This window comes from Ranitomeya imitator, chromosome 3 (genome assembly GCF_032444005.1).
Source record: "Ranitomeya imitator isolate aRanImi1 chromosome 3, aRanImi1.pri, whole genome shotgun sequence".
Taxonomy (NCBI): domain Eukaryota; kingdom Metazoa; phylum Chordata; class Amphibia; order Anura; family Dendrobatidae; genus Ranitomeya; species Ranitomeya imitator.
Window position 1 is genome coordinate 39687426 of NC_091284.1, and position 20189 is coordinate 39707614.

Sequence of the window (20189 nt, forward strand, 5' to 3'; positions counted from 1 at the left end):
TATCCCAGTTATCAGGGTGGACTGTAGCTTCGGTGTTGATAACGTTGTAGTTTTCATTCTTTTTTGGGGATATGATGTAAACTCTATTTTCATCCCCTCTTTGACCAATCTTAAGGTCCACTGATCCACACCGATCTCTTGCCAGACTGGGAGGAAGTTCGAAATTCGACCCCCCACTATGACGGCGTCATTGCTTTCTCTGGTTTTGGGGTTGTGAAAGAAAAAGATTCCTGTCTTTCCCTCCTTTCGGATAGCTCCAGCGACCTGTTTTACCCTTTCCTCTGTATTGAGGAGTATGCTCCTGCTGAGTGCGGAAGGGTCTTTTCCTAGGGTTTCTAGGTTCTGGTAAGGTCTTTTTCTTGTCCGAAGCCTTCTCCAAAAGGTCATCCAAGGCTGGTCCAAACATATACTTTCCTTTAAAGGGAATAGAACACAGCCTCATCTTGGAAGTCATATCCCCAGACCAGGATCTTAGCCAGAGTGCACGCCTTACCGAGTTTGACAGTGCGGATGATCTCGCCGTCACTCTCACGGATTCTGCAGAAGCATCTGCTAAAAAGCCTGTTGCTTTCTGGAAGATAGGCAAGGAGGCCAGAATATCTTCTCTCGGAGTACCTGAGGACAAGTGCTCCTCTAGCTGCCCCAGCCAGCGATGCATCGATCTAGCCACGCAAGTGGATACTGAATTGATGTTCAGTAAAGATGCTGACGTTTCCCACGACTTCCTTAGTAGTCCGTCCATCTTACGTTCCAGAGGGTCTCTCAGTTGGGAGGCATCCTCGAATGGTAGCGTGGTCTTTTTGGCTACTCTGGCAATCTGGACGTCCACTTTTGGGACTTCTGACCAGCATGACGCTGTCTCGGCATCCACAGGAAATCTGTCTTTAATTTCCGCTGGAGTAGTCAGCTTCTTTTCTGGGGATTCCCACTCGTCCAGAACTAAATCTCGGATGTTTTGGTGAATAGGAAACACCTGACGCTTCCTAGAACGAAGTCCTCCAAACATCTCTTCTTGCACGGACTGTGCCGTCTTCTCTTCCTCAACCTCCATAGTTTTCCTTACAGCCGTAAGGAGTTCTTCTATATCAGATGAAGAGAAGTAGTATCTCTCTTGCTGGACAGTTTCAGAGTCCAGGGATAATTCACCCTCCTCTGGGGGTTCGTCCGACGTCTCTCCCTGAGAGTCCTCCTGCTCTTCCTCCTGTGGATTAAGTTTCCTTTTCTTAGCCTCAGGAGGGGCACTAGGAGATGGTGTAGGCTGAGAAAGAGTGGCCAGAGATGTTTTAATCTCCTGCTGGATTAAGGTTTTAATCTCCTCTATCAGGGATGGCCGTTCCTCGCTGATAATTTTGTCTGTGCATTCTTTGCACAATGATTTCTTGTATGAAGAGGACAGCTTCTTCATACAAACTGCGCATTTGCGGGTAGTTTTTGTTTTGCTTCCTGATGTGGGTTCCTTGTCCCCCTAAAAAGAAAGGGGAGAAGGAATCATAAGACTACAACCCACATCAGGGAATGGACACCCGGGGCCAGACTACTCACTGGGGCCGGGATGGTGCTGTGTTCTGCAGGTGCAGAGCGTGAGGAAGCAGACATCTCCATAGTCTTCACCACACAGTGGTCCTACCTGCGATGTCTTCCTGTCCAGGGCCTGAATATATAGGCGACCGGACGCAGCACCTGTCCTCCTGGATGAGGACCTCCTCCTCCGGTGTCCGGAAGTACGTGGGGGGAGAACGCCGACGTCTTCCATGCTATCTCCTAGCGTTCCTGGCTGGAACGCACGAGGAACTTCCTGATTCAGAGAAGCCGGCCGGCGTCTGACGTCACACCCGGCCGCCGGCTTCAGACCGGAAGTACCCACACACGCGCGCGCGCGGTGCGGAGGAGGAGAAGGGCTGGAGAGCTCCGAGAGGCCTCCAGCCAAAGAACGCCCCAGACCTTACCCGCAGGCGCGGAATGGTGGCGAAGGAGTCCCGAGTCGGAGGAGACGGGAGCAGCGACAGGGAATGGACGTAAGTCTGATCCCAGCTGCCCGGCCAGATTATCTGTATTCCCCCCGGTGACCGCTGCCGGCACAGTGCACCTGGGATGACCTCTTCATCCCTAGTAGGGACAGGAAAGAACACTGAGGGGAGGATGAGGGAGGGGTTATTTAACCTCTTGTCATTTCCTGTCCCTATTAGGAAAGGGGTAACATCCTCCAGGTGTGCTGTCGTGGGGGGTTACTAGAGAAAAATTATTTTTTATTTTCATGGCCCTGCATTATAAACTTCTGTGAAGCACCTGGGGGTTTAAAGTGCTCAGTATGCATCTAGATAAGTTCCTTGGGGGGTCTAGTTTCCAAAATGGGGTCACTTGTGGGGGAGCTCCATTGCATAGGCACACAGGGGCTCTCCAAATGCGACATGGTGTCCGCTAACAATTGGAGCTAATTTTCCATTCAAAAAGTCAAAAGGCGCGCCTTCCCTTCCGAGCCCTGCCGTGTGCCCAAACAGTGGTTTACCCCCACATGTGAGGTATCGGTGTGCTCAGGAGAAATTGACAAACAAATTTTAGGATCCATTTTATCCTGTTGTCCATGTGAAAATGAAAAAATTGAGGTTAAAAGAATTTTTTTTGTGAAAAAATAGTACTTTTTCATTTTTACGGATCAATTTGTGAAGCAGCTGGGGGTTTAAAGTGCTCACAATGCATCTAGATAAATTCCTTGGGGCGTCTAGTTTCCAAAATGGGGTCACTTGTGGGGGAGCTCCAATTTTTAGGCACACGGGGGCTCTCCAAACTTGACATGGTGTCCGCTAAAGAGTGCAGCCAATTTTTCATTCAAAAAGTCAAATGGCGCTCCTTCCCTTCCAAGCCCTGCCGTGCGCCCAAACAGTGGTTTACCCCTACATATGAGGTATCAGCGTACTCAGGACAAATTGGACAACAACTTTCGTGGTTCAGTTTCTCCTTTTACCATTGGGAAAATACAAAAATTGTTGCTGAAAAATCATTTTTGTGACTAAAAAGTTAAATGTTCATTTTTTCCTTCCATGTTGCTTCTGCTGCTGTGAAGCACCTGAAGGGTTAATAAACTTCTGGAATGTGGTTTTGTGCACCTTGAGGAGTGCAGTTTTTAGAATGGTGTCACTTTTGGGTATTTTCAGCCATATAGACCCCTCAAACTGACTTCAAATGTGAGGTGGTCCCTAAAAAAAATGGTTTTGTAAATTTCGTTGTAAAAATGAGAAATCGCTGGTCAAATTTTAACCCTTATAACTTCCTAGCAAAAAAAAATTTTGTTTCCAAAATTGTGCTGATGTAAAGTAAACGTGTGGGAAATGTTATTTATTAACTATTTTGTGTCACATACCTTTCTGGTTTAACAGAATAAAAATTCAAAATGTGAAAATTGCGAAATTTTCAAAATTTTCGCCAAATTTCCGTTTTTATCACAAATAAACACAGAATTTATTGACCTAAATTTACCACTAACATGAAGCCCAATATGTCACGAAAAACAATCTCAGAACCGCTAGGATCCATTGAAGCGTTCCTGAGTTATTACCTCATAAAGGGACACTGGTCAGAATTGCAAAAAACGGCAAGGTCTTTAAGGTCAAAATAGGCTGGGTCATGAAGGGGTTAATTCAGCAGCGCACACCCGTGGTTTTTTGTGTCGCCAAATGAAGCAACCGAGAAATTGTGTCACTTGTGGGATGTGAACGTTGCGCTCACTTACACTGCAGACCATCTGTGGGAACACCGTGCACCATGCTCAATGTCATGATCGCTATTCCACCATTTCATTCCAGATTTTCGACCTATAAACACTTACCAGACATGGATTGCTAGTCATGAATTATGAGAGTCTCATTCATCATTTAAACTATTATCTGTTCATGGAAATTCACAAAATAGGGATTTTTGTGTACTCACCGTAAAATCCTTTTCTCCGAGCCAATCATTGGGGGACACAGGACCATGGGTGTTATGCTGCTGCCACTAGGAGAACACTAAGTAAACACAGAAAGAATAGCTCCTCCCCTGCAGTATACACCCTCCTGCTGGCTGTAAGTGAACCAGTTCGATAAAGCAGTAGGAGCTTAACATTTAACAAGGATGAACTATGTCAAAACCAAGTCAACACAGAAACCAAAGCCAATAGGCTAACAGGGTGGGTGCTGTGTCCGCCAACGATTGGCTCGGAGAAAAGGATTTTACGGCGAGTACACAAAAATCCCTATTTCTCCTACGCCTCATTGGGGACACAGGACCATGGGACGTCCTAAAACAGTCCCTGGGTGGGAAACAATCAACTACAATTGCTTCTTGTACCCACAAGTTACAGATGCGGCACTGCCGCCTGCAAAATTCGTCTGCCAACGGTCGCATCTGCCGAGGCCTGAGAGTGACTATGGTAATGTTTTGTAAACGTATGCAGGCTGGACCAAGTTGCAGCTTTGCAAACTTGGGCTGCCGAAGCTTGGTGCCGGATGGCTCAAGACGCACCCACTGACCGAGTGGAATGAGCCTTAATCTCTGCTGGGACAGAATGACCTCTGACTCGGTAGGACTCCTGAATAGCCCAACAAATCCATTTGGCTATTGTCGCCTTGGAAGCCGAAAACCCTTTCCTTGGTCCTTCTGGGAGCACGAACAGGGGATCTGACCTGTGGAAAGATGCTGTCCGCGAGACGTATCTCGATACGATGTACTGGTGCCGGACAGAGTGACAGAAAAACAATCTCCTCAATAAGAAAGAGGAGTCAACTTTCGGTAGAAAAGACGGGGATGTTCTCAACACCACCTTATTCTGATGAAAATTCAGTTACGGAACTTGAGAAGACAAAGCCGGCAGCTCGCAGACCCATCTAATAGAAAGAATAGAATAGAAAGAATGAAAGCAAAGACAGGGAAACCTCCTGCAGAGGTTCGAAAAGAGCCTGTTGCAAAACTCCGAAGACCAGATTAAGGACCCATGGTTCCAATGGCATCTTATAGGGGGGCTCCCGATGGGAGACTCCCTGACTAAACGTCTTGACTTGTAATCTGTTGGCAAACCTGCGTTGGAACGGAAAAGATTAGGGCTGAGATCTGCCCCTTGAGAGAACTAAGGGCGAGACCCAAGTCCAAACCCGTTTGTAAGAATTTGAAAATGGAAAAAAGAAGAGAACATCCTCGGTCGTTGCACCATGAGAAGAAGGTCTTCCAGGTGCGATGATAAATACGCATAGATGAAGGCTTTCTAGTGCTGATCACGGTAAATGGGGCCCTGAGACAGCAAGTCAGCGCGATTCGGTAACCGCCAGGGAACGTCGGCAACTAGTTGAACGAGTTCCGCGTACCACGCCCGGCGGGGCCAATCTGGCGTAATCAGGATTACCGGTACCCTCTCCGCTCTGATCTTCTTGATGACTCTCGGCAGTAAAGGATGCGGGGGAAATATGTACGGAAGCCGAAAAGGATGCCACGGGAGTACGAGAGCATCTGCCCCAATGGCTACCGGATTGTGGGACCGAGCTGTGAAGTCGGGAAGTTTGGAATTTAGCCGTGAGGCCATCAGATCCACATCTGGAATTCCTTAACAACAGCAGATCTGGTGGAAAATCTCCGGATGGAGAGACCACTCCCCGAAGTTGATGCCTTGAAGACTGAGGGAATCTGCCTCCCAATTGTCCACTCCCGGGATGTGAACTGCAGAAATCATAAAGCGGTTTTCCTCGGCCCATCAGAGGATGTGGCCCACCTTAGTCATGGCTGCCTTGCTGCGGGTTCGCCCTTTTGCGGTTGATGTATGCAACTGCAGTGGCGTTATCGAACAGAATCCTGATTGGGCGACCCGCCAGGAAGGGAGGGAATTGGAGAAGCGCCAACCTGATTGCCCGAATTTCCAAGATGTTCATCGCAAGACGTGATTCATGGGGGACCAGCAGCCCTGAGCAGTGTGATGAAGGAGCACTTCTCCCCAGCCTAGAAGACTGGCATCTGTTGTCAGAACTAACAAATGTACTGGAAGAAATGACTTCCCTTGATTCAGGGAGGATTTCACTGTTCACCACCTGAGAGACTGTCTGACTCGCCGGGGAAGAGGGAACCGACGGTCGAGGGAGAACAGGTTCCTGTCCCAAACAGCCAGGAGGGCATGCTGTAAGGGGCGGAGGTGTAATTGAGCAAATGGAACCGCCTCCATAGCTGCTACCATCCTGCCGAGAACTCTCATACTGAAGCGCAGAGAGTGAGTGTGAGGCTGAGAAAGCTTCTGAGCTTTTCGCTGTAAAACCGAGATCTTTTCCGGGGGAAGAAGAACCAACCCCCGTGATGAGTCAAGTATCATTCCTAGAAGGGAAATTCGCTGAGCCAGTACTGGGGAAGATTTTTTTTTTTTGAAGTTCATCTTCTAAACTAGGCGAGAGAGTATCTATTGTGATGTTCACGGCCTCCTCGCAGGTGCGGAAAGGGGGGGCCTTTGAGGAGGATATCGTCTAGATACTGTAGCACCACCACTCCTCGGGTGTGGAGCATGGCCACGGCAGCCACCATGATACCCTGGGGGCGATGGCGAGGCCGAAGAGGAGAGCAACGAATTGAATCTGATCTTCCTGAACTGCGAAGTTTATCTTGTATTCGGAGGACACTAGGTCGCGGACCCATTCGTCGTGAACGACCGAGAGCCACGCGGCACTGAAGGAAAGCAGGCGGCCGCCTACTCTGAGGGTGTTCCCCGGATACCACAGGGAGTCCTTGTGTGGAAGATCTGCCCGTTCTGGAGCCTCTGGATCTCAACTGCCTAGGCCTGCCTTTCCATCAAGGGGAAGGTTTATAAGAGGCCTGGGAACCTCTGTCTCCACGTTGTGCCCGGCCAGAACCGGGAGATGTGGAAGTAGAGGACCAGTTTGAGTTGTAACGACAAAAATCGGGACTGAGACTGTGGTTGCTGGTTCCGAAAGGGCCGAGAGGGTCTCTGTTGTAGAAGAAATTTTACTCTTCCCTCCAGTGGCGTCGGAAATTAATTGGTCGAGCTTTTCGCCAAAAAAGGCAACCGCTCTGATATGGTAGAGAAGTCAATGACTTTTTGGAAGCAGAATCCGCACGCCAAACCCTGAGCCATAAGGACCTCCAGATGGTGATGGCGTTTGCTGCTGCTTGAGAAGCACAGTCAGCAGCATCCAGGGACGCGGTCACTACAAAATCTCCAGCTCTGGCTGAGTAGCAAGGTCTACTATCACGAGGGGGGAAGATTGGTATCCAGCACCGCTAAAGATAAGACCTCAGCCCAGTAGGACATAGCCTTAGCCACCCACATAGCGGCAAAAGATGGGAAGAGTGCGGCTGCTGAGGCTTCAAAGGCTGAACACGCCCTCCGAAGAGGATAAAACAGATTTAGTAGCCAGGCATGATCGGTGGAGACTGCCACCAATCTTTTCTTGGATCCTGGGCAAAAGGATATTTTGGCTCCATGGGCTTCTGCCCTGTGAATCGTTTATCTGGACAGATCTTGGGAGAATCAACGATTTATTTAAATTCGGGATGAGTGGCGAACACTATGAGCTCGCTTGGTCATCTTAAAGGACATGGCATGATCCGTTTTAGATAAAGGTTCCTCCTCAGGCTTCAAAGCCTTATTCACTGACTCAATTAGAGAGTCGAGAGTCTCCTGATCGTGATGAAATTCCTGATCTAGGGACGTATCAGAATCGTCCTCTGAAAAAGGTTCTCTACTGGCCCCAATGGAAGGGGAGCGAGAAATGGTAGTCTCAGAACCCGAATCCCGGTGATGGTCTGGAGATATGGCATGAGTCCTTTTCCTGAAAGAGCGAGAGCTCCTTGGCAACGTACGACCTCTGGAGTACGAGGGGTTCTGACGATCAGAAGCGTTGTCCGTAATAGTGCCCTGGTTAGAGAAAGGGACTCGGAACGAGTCTAATGTTTTTGCCAGAGATGCCATAGACCGGGCAAAGGAGGTAGTCCACTCAGGGGGACTAGGCTCACTGGGTTTGGTATCAGTAACAGGCGGTTCCTGAGCCGTCACCAGTTCACAAGCTGTGCATAATGCAGTGTTGTGACCCCGGGGTAATGACACCTTACAAGAGGAACATGCCGCGAAGAACACAGTGTGGATTTTCCCAGACTTTTTGTGAGGCTTTGATTGCGACATAGTATAGCTTGAGGAGAGCGCTTACTAACAGGGGAAGGGTTAAGCCATGTTTCTGCAGCTTACCCAGGTCCTGTGTCTTGAGTCCCCAGGGGAGGTAAGCAGTGTATGCCCAGAAATCGCTCGTCCTGAAGGCTGTAATTCAAAAGGCTGGAGCAGCGCTGCAGCATCAGCCCTGTGGGTGTACCAAGATGGCCGCCGAGATCAGGAAGTGAGAGCGCTTCTCAGGAAACGAGAAGCGCCAGAAAGAGTGGGAGGCGGTAACTGCCAGTGGGCATGGCCGAAAATTCCGGCCTGTATGAAGGGGAAAAGCTGGAGGCTAAATTTAAAAACATGCAGTAGTGGCCTGCAGCGCCGGGACCGCTATTAGCGCCATACTTAAGCCACGCTCCTTCATTGAATTGCCGCACTGCGGACCACCCACGGACCCGGGCTTTAAGGTGCGGACCTCCCATACCCCGGGGACCAGGACCCCCCCAGCACCTCGGCCCCTTCAATCCACCGTTGCCATAGTCAGGGAGGGGGTGAAGAGCTTCTGCCGCCATGCGTCATCCGCTATATCAGTGGTGATGCAGAGGGGGGGCTGCACGTACGCCATATACATTTATGTCCGGCTATGCACCTGGCTCCAGGAGAGGTAGATGGAGGGCTACTCCATGTGGTCGCCTGCTATGGAGGGGGGAGATCGGAGCACGAAGGAACCGTCACCCGTAAGGTGAGCTCAGGGCTGGCATCCAACGTTGCAGGAAAGGATACGGGAGGGATGCTCCACGTACTTGCCTGTTGATGGTTCGGGGGAGATCGGAACCTAGAAAGGATCCGGTGCCCCCATTCGCTCCGTTAAAGAAAAATAGAATAAAAAGTAAAAAGCTAAAAATAAAAATGGTGGGGTCTGAAAGCAGACCCAAGTGCCTCCTACAGACACTAAGCAAGAACTTGTTCACTGAGAGCCAGCAGGAGGGTGTATACTGCAGGGGAGGAGCGGAGAGCCAGCAGGAGGGTGTATACTGCAGGGGAGGAGCTATTCTTTCTGTATTACTTAGTGTCCTCCTAGTGGCAGCAGCATAACACCCATGGTCCTGTGTCCCCCAATGAGGCAAAGGAGAAAATCCAATTATATATGGGCAAAGCTCAATCATTCCACCAACATCTTTTGTCTACATGTAGTTCACAAGTGCAGCAGAATATTTCAGGTGCCTAGTGAGAATTAATTGGATAGCTGTTGGTTGAACAATGCTTTGGCCGATCGTTCGACTGACAGCCATCTTTCCCATGCACAATATCAGTGGGTTCGGTGGACATTAGTCTACTATGTATGAGGGTCTTTGGAGTCGCAGACTTGAATGTTTGGATATATGCTACTGCTCCCTCCTAATCAGAGGAGAACAAATATTACTCCATCATAAGAGGGGTGGTAAAGGTACCTTCACACATAACGATATTGTTAACGATATCGTTGCTATTTGTGACGTAGCAACGATATCGTTAATGAAATCGTTATGTGTGACAGCGACCAACGATCAGGCCCCTGCTGGGAGATCGTTGGTCGCTGAATAAAGTCCAGAACTTTATTTCGTCGCTGGACTCCCTGGAGACATCGCTGGATCGGCGTGTGTGACACCGATCCAGCGATGTCTTCACTGGTAACCAGGATAAACATCGGGTAACTAAGCGCAGGGCCGCGCTTAGTAACCCGATGTTTACCCTGGTTACCATCCTAAAAGTTAAAAAAAACAAACACTAGATACTTACCTAACGCTGTCTGTCCTCCAGCGCTGCGCTCTGCACTCCTCCTGTACTGGCTGTGAGCCGGAAAGCAGAGCGGTGACGTCACCGCTCTGCTTTCCGGCTCCCAGCCAGTACAGGAGGAGAGCAGAGAAGCAGAGCACAGCGCTGGAGGACAGACAGCGGTAGGTAAGTATCTAGTGTTTGTTTTTTTTACTTTTAGGATGGTAACCAGGGTAAACATCGGGTTACTAAGCGTGGCCCTGCGCTTAGTTACCCGATGTTTACCCTGGTTACCGGCATCGTTGGTCGCTGGAGAGCGGTCTGTGTGACAGCTCTCCAGCGACCAAACAGCGACGCTGCAGCGATCCGGATCGTTGTCGGTATCGCTGCAGCGACGCTTAATGTGAAGGGGCCATAACATGAAGAAAAGTTCCTGAATCTCACACCTGCAGTCACTATACAAGGGGAGAAATAACACCTAGAGGTGTGAGAAGTCAGATAACATGGAGAAAAGTTCCTGCATCCCAAGATCCCAACACATCCTCCATCAGGAGGAGACAACTAATTGATTGGGTTCAAGGGTGATAAAACAACAAGTTCCTTTATCACCAAACAAAACAGCTTTGCAAATACACCAACATTGACTTTATTGATCGCAATGTAATGATTTTCCAACTCTGATAATTACCTAGCTCATAAACTAGCTGAATGAAAAATTCACATTCCCTTTAGGAGGAACGTAAATTGAATTTCCAATGAAAACCATTAATAAATGTAAGTTTGGTGAAGAGTTCTACCCCTTCATTTCTGAGAGCATCATTTCCACTGAGGAGCTCCCACCAGTAACCGGCACCCAGTATTGCCCACTTCGCGGAATCTTCTGTGTGGCTAGATATGGATGATACTTGGCGTATCCCAATGATGCAAAAAGGATCCAATAACAGACCCTTATGTCTGCCGGCGCAGTCAATGAACGCGATTTTCTACGCCAGCTTCAGATCTCTGCTCACTTACCTCTCTCCGCTCGAACTCTTTCCTCCGTTCCTCTTCTCGTTGTCTCTCTATCTCCCGCTGCTTTTCTAACTGCTTCTCCAGCTCTTGTAGGCGCTTTCTCTCCACATCCTGACGCTCGCGTTCCTTCCTCTCCAGCTCGGCCCTTTCCAGCTGCGCCAGCCTCTCCTGCTCCTTACGCTGCTGCTCCAGCAGGGCCTGCCGCCTCTTCTCCAATTCCAGGTTCCCACGCTCAAAGTTCTCCCTCTTTTTATCTTCAAACGTCACTGGGAGAGAACACACAAGGGCGGTCATTGGTGCTAGACGTGACATACTCTGCTAGTGACCAGGGCAGGAGCTTCATGCTGCCCCATAATCGCCTTTCATTTCTGCATCTCAAGGTGTCCATCTTGCTCTGCCTCCAAAAATTAAGACAGCTAGAAACAGTCGTACAAACCAACAAACGGGATAGTCTGGTGTGAGAATTTCCAAAACGGGAAAGTGATTACAATACAACCGCCTCGATAAATCCCAATATCTCCATTTGTGCGGAGATTTTGGGATCCTTCCGTGTGGCCTGTGAGGATAGGGCATTAGTATCTAGGACCTGGACAATTCCTTCCAGAAATAGGACAGTCCGCGGAGTAATTCTCCATATCTGTTATACAATGCAAAAATATATATAAAATCCTCACCTGGTAGTTTTTTGTCCACCGGCTGTGGCTCGTCCTCTGCTGGTTCTTCAGGTAAACGTTGATCTACAGACACTGAGCTCATTATGGATATGCCGCTGCCAGAACGAACTCTTCTATAAAATATCCCCCCACCAAAGAAACAAAAAAAAAAAAAAACACTGAACACATCAAGTCAGTACAATTCCTGTTTATCAAAACATTGAATATTGTCTATGTCCACTCATGTCACTAATACTGCTCTGACCCAAGGATGGACTCAAGATCTCTGAAGACGTCCTGTGACATCGGCAGCAGCAGCAGATCCTTCAGGTCATGTTCATTGCTCGGTGAGGCCTCCATGGATCCCACAAATGCTCCATGTGACTGAGATCTGGGGAGTTTGGAGACCAAGCCGTGATCCAGACCTCAAATCATTCCTGAAGGCAGGAGCATCAAACTCCTGAAAAGCCACTGCCATTAGGGATTACCACCGCGATCATGGTGGGCGAGATCATAATAGGGTGAACGCCCACATGATGCGGGGTTCAGACACAAAGCGGTGTAACATGTAATGAGGACAGTTGACGAGAGCAACAGGTCTCTCCCCATTTGTGTAAATGTGGTGGGGACATATACAGTACGAGCATCCATCTGACAATACGAGCGTTCATCCTCTCTTTTTAATAAAGCGGTGTCTATAGGCGTCTGTGGCCTAAAATATGTCAGCGCCAAGAACAATTCTTTTTTTGTTATTATTTAATAAGGATTTATCGTATTTACTTTTAAATATTTACTAATTGTTTTACGTTAACACGAAAGATATTTTGGCTTTTATTTGTAGTAAAGGCTGTGGGTATTGTTTGAATGCACACTGCGCCCGGGAAGAAGGACATATTGGAGGCGAAACCCTAGGTTCTGCCAAGTGATCACCAATGTGCATGCAAATTTATATTATACACACACGTTGAAAAAAAGATCTAGGAGGTCCATCGAGTTAAACCTTATACATTTTATCACTAGATTATCTATAACCAGCAATGTTATGTGTACTGAGGAAATCATCCAGCCCTTGTATAAAAGCTGTTATTGTGTCGGCCATTACTACCTCTTGTAGTCGGCATTCCATATTCGGACTGCTCTAACTCTAAAGAACCCCTTCCTATTTAGCTGCCAGAATCACCTTTTTCCACCCGTAATGACTGCCCCCTGGTCCTTAGTATGGTCCCTGGAAGGAATAAGTCATGTCCCAGTCCTTTGTGGTGACCACATATTACATATTTATATATATCTTGAGAGTTGCCACACGTTGGTGTAGGAGCACTACTTATTTTTAATTTTCTGATCCTTTTGACAATTTGGTTCCAGTAGTATTCATGCCTGCACGGCATTATCAGGAGCAGCATAACCTTTGCATTCCTTTCATAAATACCTCTCTATTTTGTCTATAGACCAAACAGTGCAAAAAAAAAAAAAAACGTACAAAATACTTTTTTATATAAAAAACAAATGGCAGAAATACTTCTGATAGTGTGGAAGCAGCCAGCCCATAATGTCACATGTGCTCCTCACCTAAAAGATGGAGGGATATAATCTGGAGGCAGAACAGGAGGCAGCGGCTGGCCGGACATTGCGAGGTCTATTAAGTGCATAGCCAAGATAAACTCTTCAGCTGTCAACTTCCCATCTTGATCGATATCAGACAGATTCCTTCAAAAGTAAATAATATTAATATATAAAATAATAGAATAAACTAGACCTGCGCACAAGGTTGGAAACGGAGAGACACAGAACGGCCATGTTGCACGATCAGGGATGGGCAAAATAATACAGAAGATTGGATTTGCCATTATATGCACAGGGAGTTTTCTAAATGTGACGCTTGAAAATAAACGGTTCCTAAAATGTCCCCATGGATCAGGTGTCAATCATGGTGAATTCCTTCAATAAGCGTTTAAGCTCCTTACATCGCCTCATTACATTACACAGTTGTCATTGAAACCAATAGGCAGGCTGGGCAATGCAGGACAAGGCAGGTCCTCGAGGGCGACAGATACATTTTGCTAAGGAGCATCACGTCGGGATCCAAATAAAGGGGTTGTCCCCTTTTAAAAACAGTTGCTTACATGCTCAATTGCACGTATAAAAAAAACAAAAAAACTGGGCTTTACTTGCCCTCCCCAGGTCCTGCACGTGTCCCTGACATTACACAGGTCTTCACTGTTGCGGTCTGTGCAGTGGTGGCATTAAATCAACAGTGCTACAGTCAATCACAGAGCTCTGCCAACGCAGACAGCACGAACTGCTGAGATAAGTGATTTCCTGCAGGACTGTCGACGCGCAGCCTAGACCGATGCAGTGAGGACATCTTCAGCTCAGAATTATTGAGTATATATGAATATGGATTTCATAAACTGCATTACTTTACCAGGAACCTGCCGGCAAGTTTTTACCAATGGAAACAATAAAAATGGTCCCTTTTTCTTGGCTCATCTCTTTGCCCATCGCGCAGCTCGGCAGAAGAAAGCAAAGCGGTACAACCACATATCACACCGGAGTCGAGTGATCACATTCTTACCATATCGTAGCTAGTTGGGCTTGCGGTAAACTAGATTGCATAAGTATAGTTCTTGCCTGAGGACCTGAAATTAACACATCATTAATATAGTATAATTAACTGAGTGCAGGCAATAATTAATAGAAAGTAATAAAGTAAAAATGCAGCGTAGTTACAAGATGAACGGACTTCACCTACTGCATCAGCTACAGGGAGAAGTTACAAGATCATGCGGTGAAGGCCAGCCTACTGAACCAGACATGTATGGTCATTCATCGGGAAATGCAATCATCAGAACGAGGTCCTGCGGTTCATTTCGTAATCAGTATATGAATTAAAAAGGTTCCGTAAAATCGTACCCGTTAAGTGGCCGCTCATCGTTTTATCATGGCTGTTGAACAACTGTCTGTACTTTAGCCTTGAAGACTGAGGCACGGCCCATTCCACCACTGGAGGAGCCCTGTAGAAGAGAAAAAAATATATATTAGGATTAAAAAAAAAAAAAAAAAAAAAATTATATATATATATATATTATATATATATATATATATATATATATATATATATATATATATATATATATATATTAATAATAATAGGTTCAAATACACCCCATTATAAATAACAATGGATGCTGTTGCTTACTCACACGGCCACATCAAATGACTGGGCTTTCTGCAGCGTCTTACTGTTCATTTGGGCTCCGGCACCTGAACGTCCGAACGATGAACTCTTTGGCAATGTGGCTGCAAGTACAAGTATAAAAAAAAGTCTCGTTTTAATGTTCTTGATGGAACGTGTATTATTTCAAGTCATCATGATCACCGTAATGTGGTGGGTGGGCACCGGGCGGGGGGAGCAGCATGGCCTTAACGGCTCTGTGATGCAGATTAGTCCGATTCCTGATGCAGAGGGATCTGATCTGTGCGGATGAATACTCACCTTGTGAAGTTTTCATAAAATAAATTTTTCTGTTCTTTAGGGCAGGGTCTTCTGGTTCTTAGTCCCGCACCAGCCTCCTGATTACTCAGAGACCTGTCTCCTTTTTATATTTCTGTGCCGCTGCCACCATCATTGTGTGGGCGACATGTACGCGGTGGGAGCCGGTGTCCCATGTGCAGGGCTTTAATAATATGATGCCGAAGGCGACGCATACACAGATCGTGATTTCGGCGCAGTACATTTTTCACACCCCGATCTGCGCATGCGCCAACTGTGGTGCCATTTTATTCAAGCTCTGCATACAGGACACCGGCTCCCAATGTGCACACGTCACCCACACAATGATGACGGCGGCGCAGAAAAAGGAGGCAGGTCGCCGAATAATCCGTGACCTGTACAAGAAGCAAAGGAGGCTGGTAGGGGGGGGGGGGGGGAACGGAGAACCAGAAGAAGAAGACCCTGCCCCAACATTGTACACAGAAGACATCATTTTACAAAAACTTGACAAGGCGAGTACTAAATCAGTTACTGAGCGGCTCCCTTCACATCAGGAATCAGACTAATTAGCATCACAGCCCCAACATAGCCATGCCTTCAGTTTATAGGTCTCAATCCGGCTGAAAGCTTCTCATAATGTATATTTTTCTTTACATTTGTCATTTTTTTATTGCACTAATCAGGGGAAATGTCATTGTACAGGAGGAGGAGGTGAGCTGTGACATCACCTATTGTGACTGGTGGATCCTGTGTTATCTACTGTACATAGAGGTGTTATCAGTCATTGTACAGGAGGAGGAGGTGAGCTGTGATATCACCTATTGTGAATGGTGGATCCTGTGTTATCCGCTGTATATAGAGGTGTTATCAGTCATTATACAGGGGAGGTGTATGGATAGATAAAGTTGTAGGCTTAGAAAAGTGATACAGCTATAGCAGAAATGATTACGTCACTGGATATTTTACAATTACTAGTAAACTTTAATGTGAATTAGTATAAAAATCATGCAAAAACAGGATTTTTGGTTGCTTACCGTAAAATCTGTTTCTCGGAGCCTTCATTGGGGGACACAGGAACCATGGACACAGGAACCATGGGTGTATGCTGCTGCCACTAGGAGGCTGACACTATGCAAATAAAAAAGTTAGCTCCTCCTCTGCAGTGTACACCCTACCGACAGGAAATAGGATATTCAGTTAGTGAGAAAGCAGTAGGAGAAGCAACGTGTAAAGGAGAAAGAATAATATAACAATAATAATAAACTTTATATATAGCGCCAACAAATTCCATGGCGCTCCACAGATTAACAGTTTCAAACACTCAAAGAGTGTTCAAAGAACTCAAACGTAAACAGTAAACAAAGCTGTTCAACTTGGGAGGGAGCTGTGTCCCCCAATGAAGGCTCCGAGAAACAGATTTTACGGTAAGCAACCAAAAATCCTGTTTTCTCTATCGCCTTTCATTGGGGGACACAGGAACCATGGGACGTCCCAAAGCAGTCCCTGGGGTGGGAAAAACAGACTTCCATCAGGTCCGAGGATTCACCACTGCCGCCTGCAGGATCCTTCTGCCCAGGCTGGCGTCCGCCGAAGCATAGGTATGGACCTTGTAAAGTTCAGCGAAACGTGTGGATGGAAGACCAGGTTGCCGCTTTGCGAAGCCGTCGGTGAAAGCCCTGTGACGTACCGCACAGGAAGCGCCGACTGCCCGGGTAGAGTGAGCCTTTCTCTCTGGAGGGGCACTCTGTTCTTGACCCGGTAAGCTTCCAAAATTGCCGTTCTGATCCAGCAAGCAATAGTCGCCTTGGAATCCTGATCCAGCAAGCAATAGTCGCCTTGGAATCCTGATCCAGCAAGCAATAGTCGCCTTGGAATCCGGCAGGCGTTCACACGCACCATCAGGGATGGCGAAAAGAGAATCCAGCTTTCGGAAAGCAGCCGTGCTAGCAAGGGAGATCCTCACTGCCCTGACGAGGTCCAGCCTGTTCAACGATTGCTCCAGAGGCTGAATCGGAACTGGACAAAAGGAAGGTAGAACGGTGTCCTCGTTGAGGTGGAAAGGTGAAAACCACCTTGTGAAGGAAGGAAGGCGGAGGCCTGGGACCACCTTGTCCTGGTGGAAAATCAAGAAAGGAGATCGGCAAGAAATGGCCGCCAATTTGAAAATGCGGCGGATCGAAGTGATGGACCTGAGAAAAGCCACCTTCCCAGATAGAACTGACATGGAAAACTCCCTGAGAGGCTCAGAGGGGGGAACCCCCAAGAACGACCAGCACAACCTTTAGATCCCATGAATCCACAGAGGCCCTGTACGGAGAGACAGAATGGGCTACTCCTTGAAGGAAGGTCTTAACCTGCGGCTGAGAAGATAACATCTTCTCAAAGGGAAGAAGAGCGCAGGAACCTGGTCCTTTAGGGAACTAAGAGTGAAGCCCGAATCCAGTCCTGCCTGAAGGAAAACCAAATGGAAGGCAGGGAAAAAGACATAGGTGAAAAGCGGTTGGACTTGCACCAACGAAAGTAAGCCTTCCAGGTACGATAGTAGATCCTGGAAGACGAAGGCTTCCTAGCCTGGATTATAGTGTGACTCATCCGGGCCGAAAGGCCGGACACTCTTAGAACTGTGGTGTCCACAACCACGCCGTTAAACTGAGCGACTGATAATTCGGGTGGCAGATCGGACCGTGGGACAGCAGATCGGGTCTGTCTGGAAGGCACCAGGGGCGTCCGCGAGAAGATTGACGATGTCCGCAAACCAAGACCTCCTGGGCCAATCCGGGACGATCAGAATGCCCGGCACCCCTTCTTTTTCGACAGCTTGGAAAGCAAGGGAAGGGGTGGGAACCGATAGGGGAGCACGAACTGCGACCAAGGAATGGCCAAAGAGTAAACACCACTGCGAGATAATCGCGGGACCTTGGGACGACCCGAGGGACATTCCTGTTCAATCGGGACGCCGTGAGGTCCACCTCTGGAGTCCCCCATCGAAGAGCAATCAGGTAGGAGACCTCCTGAAGTAAGGACCATTCCCCTGCCGCGAGGCCCTCGCAGCCGAGGAAGTCGGCGGCCTAATAGTCCACGCCGGGGACATGCGCTGCGGATCTCACCAGGACCGTAGCCTTTGTCCAGAGGAGGATCCTGGGATCTCGGCAGAGGCCAGAGAACTCAGAGTCCACCCCTGGAGGTTGACATATGCCACTGCTGTGTCATTGTCTGTCTGGATTCGAATTGGCAGGCTGCTGAGAATCCTTATCCAGTGAAAGACAGAAAGATGATCCGGAACTCGAGGACATTGATCGGTAGAGAGGACTCCTGCGCCGACCAACAACCCTGAAAAGAACAGGTGACAAAGCCCCACGCCTCCGCCGAGCAGGCTGGCGTCCGTCGTCACCACCTGCCAGGGAACTGGAAGAAAGGATATGCTGTGAAGGATCTGCTCTGGGATAAGAGAAGTGACCTCGGCCACCAGTCGAGGAACCGTTTGACCCGGGAGAAAGCCGGATCGGACGATGCAGGGAGAAGACAGACGTGTCCCCCTGTGATAGAATAGCCTGCTGAAGAAGTCTTGAATGAAACGGGCGAAGGGAAAATTGCTTCCGATGTTGCAACCAACCTCCTTAGGACCTTCATGGCCCATCGGAAAGGAGGGGAGCCGAGAACCCTGGAGCAAGCGAACTTCCCGACAAAGGAGGGAAATCGTGTCTTCGGGAAGAAAGACTCTGGTCAGACAAGTGACGAAGAACATGCCCAGAGATACGAGGCGCCGAACAAGACGGAACTTCTTCCTATTGACGAGCCACCCGCAACGGCTAGAGCGTCGGGGAAGATTGATAGACTTTCGGGAGCCTGAAACCGAAATTCCTGAGCCTCCATGGAAGCGATTACTGAATGAGGGAATATCATCCTGAAGTGTTTCAAGACGAGACTTCCTGTTAAGCAATTTGAGATCCGGACTGGGACGAACCGTGTAGTCCTCTTTCAGTACAAAGAGATTTGAACCGTTCCTGTTCTGGGACGGGAACGATTACCCCGGATTTAAGGAGGGAAACAATGGCTGTAAAGAAACCCGGGACTAGAGCGGGGTCTCTTGGAGGTTGGGATTCAAAGAAAACGATCCCAGGGCCGTGAAATGAATCTATTTTGTATCCAGAGGATACAAGTTCCCTGGCCCATGCGTCCTCTACTGAGGAGACCCAGACGTCCCTGAGGAACAGGAGACAGCTGCCCAGTCTGGGAAATGGGCTGGAGTCTAGCCGTGGGTCATGCCTAGGTGGAACTTCCAGTCCTGGACCTGGAGAATCCACCTTAGAAGTAGAGGGAACGCCAGGAAGGAGTGAGTCGAAGAATACCTTCTTCTCTTAACGTGCCTGAGGCCTCTGCTGTTGCGAAAAAGGAATCTGATGCTGCAAAGCGACGAGAAAAGCCGAAAGGACCGAAGTTGCCGCCTAGGAAGAGAACTGGTGCCGCCAGTGGCTTCCTTAGTAATTTGGTCCAGCTTGGAACCGAAAAGACGTGATCCTTGAAAAAGGCAGGCCCGTAAGGGACTTCTTTGATGACTCGAGCCAAACAGAGTGACGGCTGGCAACAACATTACTGTACTGAAGACGCGACGTCCAGGGAACAAATTATTCCCCGGCGTGAGTAATCTGGGTGGAAACTTCCGCCATCCAGTCTGGTGGAGCTCCGGCCTGAATGCCCCAACGGAGTTGTTTAGCCCCTTCGGATACAGACTTCGAAACCCAAGTGGAAGCGAAAGCCGGGCATAGAGATGATGCGGCAGCTTCGAAAGTCGAATTCACGAAGGATTCCATGATCCTATCGATGGAATCTGTCAGAGTCTCCTCACCGGACAGCGTGAAGACTGTGTTGGTGGCAAGTCTAGCAGCGGCGGATCCACAGAGGGAGAGGTCGTTCTCTAATGCCTCTCATTCCGGTTGGCGATGAGGTCCGGAGGAAAGAGATATGAGACTCCAAGACGCTTGTCTCTGTGAGAACGTCTGGTCGAATTCGCTCTTTCTCTGGCCAGAAGCTCCTCGATTCAGGATGAGGAGCGAATCCCTTGGGAGGTAATTTAGACCGTCTAAACGAAACCGCCTGATCTGCGGGTTCCGTCGAGGAATCTTTGATGCCATAGGTCAGATTGGACGCTCCAATGAGGCCTTGA

At 48.3% G+C, this 20189-nt stretch overlaps 1 protein-coding gene across 3 annotated transcripts in view; it reads right to left on the minus strand.

Moving 5' to 3' along the window:
- The window catches only part of ITSN1 (intersectin 1), a 150760-nt gene that overhangs the window by 69325 nt on the left and 61246 nt on the right, over positions 1-20189 (minus strand). For all 3 annotated transcript variants that reach the window (XM_069760790.1, XM_069760789.1, XM_069760791.1), the window contains exons 7-12: positions 14736-14832; positions 14446-14546; positions 14108-14171; positions 13102-13239; positions 11554-11666; positions 10883-11145 (exon numbers count right to left, since the gene is read on the minus strand). In XM_069760790.1, the coding sequence (XP_069616891.1) occupies positions 10883-11145; positions 11554-11666; positions 13102-13239; positions 14108-14171; positions 14446-14546; positions 14736-14832 (776 nt within the window). The remainder of the gene's footprint in view (positions 1-10882; positions 11146-11553; positions 11667-13101; positions 13240-14107; positions 14172-14445; positions 14547-14735; positions 14833-20189) is intronic.